Raw genomic sequence first — 11,270 nt, 5'->3', positions numbered from 1 at the left:
GTGAGTACATGTATATACAGACTACAGGACACTAAATAAAACCAACGGCCATCAACAACTCAACTTCAAACATCTTCCCCAGAAATGAAAGGACAACGATCACTGCCTCATTCATACTTTAACAACTAAACCATGATACATCCCTTTGTAGAAAATTTCCATGACATACTGCTTCACACAACTCTCCACAGCAATTCGTAAAATACACACACACACACATGTATGCATGTGTTTATATATATATATATATATATATATATATATATATATATATATATATATATATATATAATACATGGGTGTTTGTGTGTGTGTAGATATTATTATTTCCTTTCAGTATCAAAAAGCATTCCTGACTCATATGTCCTTATTTTTCTCTATTATGCATATTTTTTTACACTGTCATTTTCGAGAAATATTTCATCACCCTATTTCTATTTCATTCCAAACTACATAGTTTGTACACAAGAGACTCAACATTTATAAACACTAAAGATAATCTAATCTATGGACACTAACGAACACACACCTGCGCCAGATGCCCAGGGGCATCTGCAAAGAGAGAGAACGCAACGCCAAGAACAAGCAGTGAATGCCAAAGAGTCCTCATCATTTCAGGATTCTGTATTCAGTTATTACTAAGTAAAGGACACCACACTTCACTGGGATTAAAAACTGCAACGATTATGGGACTTTCACAAAATGCCAGTTATTATGATGCCAAGAGAACTGTTTCTTCAATGTAGTTCCCTCGAGACAGAGAGACGAGGAGTGTTGGGTATCGCCAAAGCGTCCGTGACTTACTTGAGGGTATCAAATGGGGTAGGATTGGGCGTGGGTGACTAGCGAGGGATATAAGAACCAACATTCCCCTCGCAAGTTATGGTGCCGACCTCGCACTGGATATGCCACATTGTCGATAATTTATGACTTATCTATGCCTTGATCAATACAGTTATATGACGCATTTCCTTCTAAATATTCACGCTTTACTTTACAATATAATTTCTACGAAATATGTCGCGAAAAAATTACAGAATTACACACGAGAGGACTGCGGTCGAAAAGAGATGAATCGTGAGCGAAATCCACCGGAAAAAAGGACGGGTGCCACGCGTAAGGGAAAGAAGGACCCTCCCTCTTTCGTCTGGGATTGACATCAGAAATGGAGAGAGAGAGAAGTTCCACGTAAACGTTTCTAGAACTTCACAGAAAGTGTGTTAAAAGATGATATAACATTGACTATTATTTTTCTGTTTTAAAATAACTCATATTAATAATTTTTTTATACCATCAGGCAAAAATATGCTTCACAATTTAGCTTGGCTATAATATTCCTATAATTGTTCCTTTTGTTAATTAACTTCGACGCTCTTATGACAGTGTAATTTTAGATCGACCTGAACAACATTTTCGCTGTGAGAGGAGTATTTGTTACTCAACTGTCAGTCACGGTCCAGGCATGCCAATATCGCTGAAAATAATTCTAAGCAAACTTTCGTGCTTTTGAGGAACGCTAGGGATGTCATGATAGAGTGGTGTTTTTTTTTTTTTTTTTTTTTTTTTTTTTTTTTTTTTTTTATCACAGATGTTAAAGAAAGGTACTTTGTGTCAGAAAAGAAGTGGAAAAAGCTAAAAGTACTTGCACGTCAATTTCTCGATTCTGGTTCACTTTAGTGGAGAATATAGTTAGCCCTGACTGTAAACATCTGTCAGTAAACGTTGACACAAGGTGCGTTTTCCTGCATCTTTTACAAGTATGTTCTAGCTGCCAAACTGTATCAATTTGCCAAGATTGTTTCTATACTGGTGCAAAACTGAATTTCCAAGACAAATGGTCTACCGGGTGACGTCATACTGGCAGAAATAAAGCAATTCTACCACCAATCTTAGCGTGAATCCCTTTCATATTCTATTTTAACAAACGCAACATGACTTGCGGAGGCAGTAAACGGTATAGCATTCTCATGACAATCGTTAAATGTAACCGGCTTAACAGTCTTTCAAAATTTGCTTGGAATGAAAGAAATAAGCTACATTTTGGGGTCCCTATGGGACTTAGGGTCCAACATTGGCGCCATATCTCCCCAGGATTCACTTATCTAGGCGTTCGGTACCTCCCCTCGTCGACTGTCCTCAGCTCGGGAGGACTAAACGGACTACTTTGTGAACTCTGACCGAGAAACGCTTCCGATGTGGATATAACGTACTGGTAATCACAATGAAGATAAGGTGCTACTTTGGCTTGTGATGTACACTTCACCTCCAAGGTGCTATATAGTACTAAACATGGCCGAAGCTCAATGGGACGCCGTGTTTCATACTAGCCCCTCGAGATCAAAGATATCGTTTATTGATATAATTTGTCGACCACACAAAATAGAAATGGGTGTATATGATACTTTGATCCCTGCGAGGGTAGTACTGAACGCGGCGTCCCATTGAGCTTCCGCCATGTTTAGTACTATAGTAGATTCACATCAACCGTGCATCTGATGTCTAGAACCGTCCCTTACGACACTCATGATAGGCTGTTGATAAGCCAATCACAGGGCTGGAAACTCAGTCTCTCTCGAGAGTTCACATGGGTAGGATCTATGTTCCACCTTTCCTGAGGGATACGTCTTTCAAAAGTACCCCTCAGGAGAGGTGGAACATACATCCTGCCTATGTGAACTCTCAAGAGAGACTGAGAGTTTCCATCACAGTGATTGGCTTTTCAAGAGCCAATCAGGAGCGTCGTAAGGGACGGTTCTAGACATCAGATGCACGGTTGATGTGAATCTACTATAGCACATCGGAGTAGGTGAAGCGTAGATAACAAGCCAAAGTAACGCTAAAGATTCTCAGTATTAAACTTTCTTAAAAATTTGTATTCCTATCGTCAGGTGAGATATCACTGGCGTGTGGATATTTTTTAAGCAATTATTTGCGTAACAAAGTATGAGCATTGTTTGAAAAAACCGCTAACACATTTCTTGCAATGCTGTCTCCTCTAATTCTTTATTGATAAAAATAAAATAATAATTCACAGTACTGCAATTGATGACTTGCTAAATAATCTTAAACGTAAGACCTCTGACCAACTGCAGTCGAAGACAATCTCGTGACAGTTCGAACCATAATGTGCTGATAACTCTCTCTCTCTCTCTCTCTCTCTCTCTCTCTCTCTCTCTCTCTCTCTCTCTCTCTCTCTCTCTCTCTGTAAATGCGGATTTTAACGTGACTGAACTCTTTTCCTCTCTCGTCGCTTCTCTAAAACGAACGAAGTGATTCCATAAGGATAAATCAAAACTGAAGATAATTTTAACTTACTTAGCCGTAATTTACAATCTAATTATAAATTTCAGTCATTTTTACAGAAGGTTTAGTCCACAAAGATGGCCAATTGAAGGTAAAGGAGACGCCCCCAATGTCAGGTAGCAAGGCCCATTGATTTCAAAGGATTTTAATGAGAGGACCCGGTATGTTTGTTTGTTTGTTTGTATGGTGTTTTTACATTGCATGGAACCAGTGGTTATTCTTCAACGGGACCAACGGCTTTACGTGACTTCCGAACCACGTCGAGAGTAAACTTCTGTCACCAGAAATACACATCTCTCGCCCCCCCCTCAGTGGAATGCCCGAGAATCGAACTCGCGGCCACCGAGGTGGCAGGCCAAGACCATACCGATAACGCCACTGAGGTGCTAGGAACCGGTATGTGCATTGATTTTACCATAACGAATATACTGCAGTCTACTTCATTATTTAACAAAGTGTACCTAACCTACCTCATTACTAATACTAGCGTAGTCTCTTTTCACCGATACTAAATTGAGCAAATTCCTTGTTAGGTAACATTTTTTGTATATCCCTAAATAAAGAAAAAACAACTTGATACTCTGAGCGTTATGATAAGAGTGGATTTGAGTTAACATGGAGTACAATGCAGGATTATTCGAATGTCTCCACGTCTACGCATACATAAAAGAATGTGAAAGTTCTGAGCGGCTCCTCGGCAGTAGCACCAGAAAAAGAAGCCAACAGGCAGCAAGCACCACTTCAGGCTTGAGATTCATTAGTTTTAGCTCAAAAACGCCAAATAGAAGAAAACGTTACGCTCGTAGAGAGGACGAATGTCTTTAGAAGGGAGACTCAATCATATTTGTACATACGCTCTCTGGCCCACATTTTTTTTAAGGGGAAAGGGACAGATCACCAAATTAACTTACCCATGCCAGGTATAAAGAATAAAAAAAATAATAAATACACAAATACTCACACGTACTAACACAAACTTTATAGAATTGCTTAAACACAAAGGAAGTGGTAGGCCCAGACAGACACACACAGATATACACATCTGTGTGAAAACTTAGCCGTTTCCCTTGACAAGGGGTTAAGTACAGAAAAACAAAAGACAACGCTTAAAGTTATATTCCTACTTTAATCGATGATAATTCCCTTGAACAAAAGTATTCCAAAATATTGGCTATTTCATGCACCGACACAGAATGTTCCTCAGTGCACAAAAAATAATATTATATATATATATATATATATATATATATATATATATATATATATTATATATATATATATATATATATATAATATATATATGTATGTATGTATAGTCAATATCCAACTTTCTTTCATCTTACATCTTAAAACTATGAATCATTGTGAAAACTGAATGATGACGATATAGCTTTTCTTGATACAAGGAAAAGAATTCCTTGGCATATTCACGATCAACCACGAGGAATAAAAGTATGTTTGGTATAGTTACCATACCAGTGTTCGTGAAAGAAAAATTTAACCTTTGTAATTGTGGTTCCATTATTTCTAACAAGAACAATACTTAACAACCTCTTCAAAGGACGTATGAGTTCAAACTTTTTCAAATCAATCTCAGTATTTCTGCAACTTACTTTGCAATAAGGGAGCCTCAGTCTTTATTACTGGACAGTTTTTCTAAACGCCTAGTCATGTGCTTATGGATTTTTCCTCTGCTTCCATATATGAACAAGTTACCCTGCGGAAGCTTGCTTGCTAAAGAATATACGGATACCATGGTTAGTAATACTAGAATTGCAAGCAAAGATAAAGAAGACTGCACTAATTCTCTTTTAATTTGTCTTCAAATTAAAAGAAGAGAGATTAGTGTTGGGGTTAAAGTTCACTTACAATACATACGAAATAAATGAAAAAACAAAACGTTTAACAAAACATCCGATACACTGACATTGGGACACACATGATTGTAATAAGATTACATGTTTTAATATAAAAACGCATAACAAAACATCTGATAATTCTACCTCTTCAAAGCATGTCACTGTAACAAGATTAAACTTTTTACTACAAAGGCTCTTTTAGAATAGTAGGAAGATTATCTTCGATATAAAATTGTTTGATAAAATTAATTTTAATTAGTGCCGGCAATCGCGGCACTGTCTACTTTCTCAGAAATCCCAGCTAAAAGGGTTTCCTAGAAAGCTATGATCTATCTAGGTATCATCCCACTCTTATCAAGGAGACCTGAAAGAAACCGTTTGTCATTTGTCAATCCCGGCTAACACCTGATTGCGGAGAAAAGTTGATTAATAAAGAGTTTTAACAAAAATAACCGTCGGATATTGGACTTGACTGTGAAAAATGAATATTGCTGTAATACTACAAGGTACTTGAAGTTAAATAAGAGATAAATAGCTTTGAAAACACGAAGGAAAGTAAAGAAAGAATCCTGGATTATTGCCAGAAAAAAACCTTCAGTATACAGTTGCATAAGCCAACTTCATCATCAAGCAAAAAGGAGAGCTGCTACAAAGACAGAGATCAATAATTATTCACTGCATGATATGAAATAGTACTCCACATCATAATCTCCGGTGCCAAATTTCATTTCTTGCAATAATTTGCCAGTTAAGTGACTGATACAGGATAGAACTCATAAACGAATTTAACCACTGAGTGTTGTAACGTAATAAATCGTAAAAAATAAAGCTTGCGGCAACTCTATGAATCCGTTGCCATGGTAACGTAAACAACCCGAGTTCTCGAAATTCTAAACTTAACAGTAAGCAGGAGGTTTGCAGCAGGAAGTGTAAGTAAAAATGTCTTTTAATTAAGTTTATATATATATAATATATATATATATATATATATATATATATATATATATATATATATACACGTATATATATTAAGTAACCATGTAAATACAGGCTGCTGAGGAGCAAGAGCCCGAGCCGTGCCAGCACAAGGCTGGCTTCATCTGGATAGATAGAATCATGTGAATTGTTGCTTCACACAACTTACTACATACAGGAGAGAAGAGTTGTGTAGTGTTTCCGCAAATAGGAATACAGTAAACAAATGGCAGTGCTTTCCCTCTGTTTATATGTACATATAAATGTACATATATGCTTGTATGATGTATGTACTATAAAAAAATATATGTAATATATATATATATATATATATATATATATATATATATATATACTCGTGTATATTTATATATAGTTTATAATCTATATATGTTAGTCACTTTCCAACTGATTTGCCTGTTTCAATGTTTTCTGTGGAGTAATCCTCTATCAGGAGAAATAGCTCATTGCTTAAAATATAAATACGTATATGTCTTCCCAACACTGCCGACAATTTAATAAATCTCATTAAGCGAAATCTCAATTTACCGCTAATAGTAGGTTTTCTACGGCAAAAAACGAGAACACGGCGTTCAAATTACGAACGAACATTAAGCGGAACGATTTTTTGACCGACATGGATTTCCAGACCATCCGAGTAATTAACTCTCTGTGCGAGTTGAGTGCTTTCATTAACCTGGAAAAACGATTGTGATGCCTGTGAGGTAAAAAGGCAAACTAGGTCGTTCGCTCCGTATTACCTGCCTAAATAACGGAAGCAAGGTCTAATGAACCGTTTAGGATCAAAGACGAATATTGAAGCTCACTGACATTTCAGGGTTGTGTCGGCGACAGTCATGCCTCACTGCCTGCAGGCATGTCAATCAAGTGCTTGCATGAAAAGCAGATTTCAGGCTACATTAAAACTCACACGGCTCTCAGGTTAGCCGGCGTAACGCTTGTTTGAAGGTTGCGTTTCTTTTCCACGTTGGCTGTGAATTTTTATAACCAATAACGATATTATCTGTTTCATATCAAGTGTCATTGCCTTTGTCAATTTCACTCACAATATCATGAGACAATTCACTTAACGTTTTCAACCAATTATAAAGTCATTTCTGTTGAAATTTTGCTGCCGATTACTCATACTGTGACTTTTAAAGATCCCGTATGCTGTCTAAAACGGAAATCACAGGAAAATAAAATTCACTTAAAAAAAAAAATTTAAACTAACTGAAAAAGTTATCACACCAACTCAACGATTTCCTATGCTAACCTGTTCACCCCTTCTAAATGTCTCCATATTTCTCACCTGTCAATTTCCCTTGAGCACAACATACTTCAAAGACCACTCGACTCAGCATCATAAACATCATTCACACTTCATTTCCATGAAGGGGATATTCCTCAACAATCCTTCCTCGTATTTCAACTTTGGCTTTCATTGAGACTCTGGGTCCTTTCACGGTTATATGCACACACCTTGCTACGTTTCTTAATTCAGGTACAATCTGACACATCCTCTCTCGACTCAACCATTACTCACTATATTTACGCCCAAATATCTATATAAATCAATGCCTTCCATTCTTCCACCGCCCACACTAATATTCAATATTCCAGCTTCCTGATTTCCATTTATCCTCAGCTCTCTCGCACTCTAAATACTTTCAAAACCTATTGCAAGTCTCTGCAGATTCTCTTCATTATCTGATTTATCTATATCTTATGCAAATATAAGCCAATACCGACAACATTCCCGACCCATTCTCTTTAATCATTAACTTGAACCTGCAGGTTAAGCCCTTCTCTGAATTCTCGCACCACTCAATTCAAAAAGATACTAAAATACTATGAAGACTTACACCCTTGTCTCAGACACACATTTACACAAAACCAGTCACTCTCCTCTCTCTTGCTTTGCTTCCATCATAAAAGCTTTTAATCGCTCTTATCTCCTGTGCCCTCTCCCTCAAAACCCTTTACACTGTTGCTTCTCTAACAGTTCCATCATAAGCTAATTCAAGGTTCTTGTATGCCACTTATTCACTCTTTCTGTTACATCTTAAATTCATAATCAAAATTCGATCATGTTTCATCCCTGCAATGCATTATCCCCCTATAATTTTTAGTTTCCTTTATTATCTTTACCATTAAACAATATAAGACTTATCCTTCTCACTATTTCTACACACCTTTATCCTCATCCAAACATACCTTACACATCCTGGTCAGCTACTCGATTATACCTACCCCCGAACAGAGGCATATTCCTGTGATCAATTCAACTTTCGGGTGTCTTCATTCTTTAAGCTCTTAAATGCCTTTCATACATCTTCAACAGTCACTTCCACAAGCAATATTAAGCTTGTGCTAACTTCTTAAATTCTTGCATGATTTATTTCTGCCTCTCTTCCTTTCTAAACATTCATAAAATCTTCAAAATACTCACTTCCATGACGAAAAAAGTGCTCAGTTCAGAAAGTATTCTCAATTGGCATATCTTATTCTGATATGCAATTCCTCAATATTCTTGCTATCTGCATTCATATCTCATAAAACAATTTTCCCTCTTGTACTTGCACCATTTACTTTCTTTTCCTTGCTCACTTTTATCTTGGCTGGTCTATCCGTCCACCTGGATACCTATACAGTCATGATCTCTTCAGCCATGTTACTGCACTTTAGATCATTCCCTTTTCACTACAGCAACCCTTTCCTTTCATCATCCTTCCACTTGAAGTTGTTATTCCCTTCCCATTCTGCCTCCACTACAAACCCTTTCTGCTTCCTCTATGACCCCCATAAAGATGTACTAAGTGTCACAACAGGCCCTTGGGATTCGGGAAGAAGATGGGAAGATCCAGGTTTCATAAATAACTGGGAAAGGGTGGTGGCCACAACTTCTGATTCCAAGGCTCTCGAACTCCTAAGAGAGTTTTCCTTTATTCATGTATTACTCTAGCGTCCTGTGATGTCCGAGAAGGGGAAAGATAATGTTGAAAGTTACTTTCCAAAGTCATACTTGAAGTACAACTGTACGAAAAGCGTTTGGTGCTGACAGCAATATAATAGGGATTAACTGATGCGGCGCACGTATTTAAATGCCTTATTTCAATTTTCTTTATGCACCAATTATTCTTTAACATTCTACTATCGTCCACCTCAGCAAAATGTAGATTTCGTATAGTATATAGTAGTCCTATAAAAGTTATATATATATATGTATATATATATATATGTAAGACATAGGGTTTTGATTAATAATATATTGTTCGTGCATTCTCTGTAACCTGTGGAATGTGGAGGACAGGGCAGAGTAACGACCTGAGGGTAGCTGATCAATGAGTTTCTAGGGGATGGCGTGAGATAAAAGTGCTTAGTTCAGGAAGTCAATGTACGACAGTTTATGAACTCTTCCCAAAGTGCCTTTGTGAAAAACTAGATGCAGCTAGAACCGCGAGGTGCTAGCGAACTGTGTGTTCGTATGTGCTGTGCGCCGCTCTCTGTTAAAAAGCGTTCATACCCAAGCCTATGGGAGGGATTTTGACAGAGGCTTCGAGTCATAGGCAAAGATGCCGTGGCATTCGCCGGGGGAGTTTTTGTGGCATAGTGTTTAGTGTCCGGTTGGAAATGGACGGTTCTGGATTTCGGTGGGACAGAGTTCCCAGGGAAAGGTGTGACCTTTTGGGTGACTTGACAATGAGTTGTTTTAAGTTAGTCTGTAAGACTGGATTACTTAGTTAATTGATTTAGTTATTGTAAATAAACGTTATGTTATGATGCAACTCTCTCATTTTCATTACCTGTTAGAATGGAGAGAAAGAGGTGGAGAGAGGAGGAGGAGAGAGAGAGAGGCTGTGTATGTAAATGGAGTTATGGGGTCTGCCTTCCGTTTCGTGTCCACGCTTACCTTATGAAATACATGAGGGTTTTCCCCATGTTTATAGTGGTGGCAGACGGTTAAAGAGGGGATATAAGAGTTTTCTTGCTTTTCTATGCCTAGGAACGCCAATGTAGAGATGGTTGGCCAGTTAGAAAAAAGGGGTAGAGAAAATGTCCGTCCGTGGGATGGGGGGATGAGGAAAGATTTTCTATTAGGGTCATCAAATTTGCTCGTACCGAGATTCTTCAGGGTGGGAGTCGTGAGACAAGCAACTCAGTCTAGTTCATGATTGAGTGTTGCTAGGGGTCATCTCACCGGTCGCGTTTGTATTGTGCCGACGAGATTTACGCGTTTTTACGGAGAATTTCGAGTTCCTTTTGTTCCCATTATGGAGTGGTGAGTGTTAAACTATTGTTTTGAAAGGAGTGGGTTTTTGTTTAAATATTTCAGGGTTATGGGATTGGTTCAAGAGGTCAAAACACTTTTTCTTTTTTCTTTCCCCATAGTGACGTGTTTTCTTTATTTGCACGTGTTTATAATAGACGTATGCATTCGTCTTTGTTTAAAACATAGGAGTGTATTTTTCTATGCATGGAAACTGTGCTTAGATAAGCATATTTGGCTTAGAGACACAGAGCGGCCACAATTTTGCGGGCTCAGCATATTTCTGCTAACCGTCGCAGGGAGGCATTGCATGGCGGGATATTGCAAGGGGAGTATGGCCTGCCTCGAGGGGGATAGTCGCATGGGTGGGAGGTACCACTAGCCTCACCGCGAGAGATAGTGCAGGGGAGGGTATTGCGAGATGGGGGATACTACTGGTATGCCTCGGGCTGTTCTGCTGCTCGACTGAGGGGTTGTTCTCAGGGGGGGAGAAATTCTTTTTTCTCAGTGTGGGTGAACTCCCCCTTTTCCTTTTTTTTTCCTTTGTGTTGGGAGATGGGTCTGGCCTTGACATTGGATGCTAAGACATCAGCTGATTGATAAGTTGATGAAGTGAAATGCCCGTAGAGTCTTTTTTTTAGAAAAGATATTTTTTTTTCTCTCCCTTGGATGAAGAGAAAAGGAAATAAAAAGAGATTTTTCTTTTACGAGAATGAGGGAAAAAGTAGTTAACATGCACGGGATGTTATTATGTTTCTTTGTGCCTTGAAAGACACAAATATAAGGGGGATACACAGATTATTTTTTTTTTATTGTGTTGGAGAAATTATTTTGAAATGCCGATGATTGGTGTTGTATCTGTG

The 11,270-nt window shown here is 38.0% G+C and overlaps 1 protein-coding gene across 2 annotated transcripts in view; it reads right to left on the bottom strand.

Annotated features, from left to right (window-relative positions):
* The window catches only part of LOC135207970 (UDP-glucuronosyltransferase 1A7-like), a 14,478-nt gene extending 13,412 nt beyond the window's left edge, over positions 1 to 1,066 (bottom strand). The window contains exon 1 of one of the 2 annotated variants that reach the window (XM_064240001.1): positions 805 to 1,066. Coding sequence is in view for 1 of the 2 variants with exons in the window: in XM_064239999.1 (XP_064096069.1) it covers positions 530 to 613 (84 nt within the window). In the remaining variant the exon portion in view is untranslated. The other variant, XM_064239999.1, reaches the window with a different exon arrangement.
* Between the last annotated feature and the right edge of the window lie 10,204 nt (positions 1,067 to 11,270).

This window comes from Macrobrachium nipponense, chromosome 34, assembly GCF_015104395.2.
Source record: "Macrobrachium nipponense isolate FS-2020 chromosome 34, ASM1510439v2, whole genome shotgun sequence".
Classification (NCBI taxonomy): Eukaryota; Metazoa; Arthropoda; class Malacostraca; order Decapoda; family Palaemonidae; genus Macrobrachium; species Macrobrachium nipponense.
This window is presented reverse-complemented; position numbering and strand designations above follow the sequence as displayed.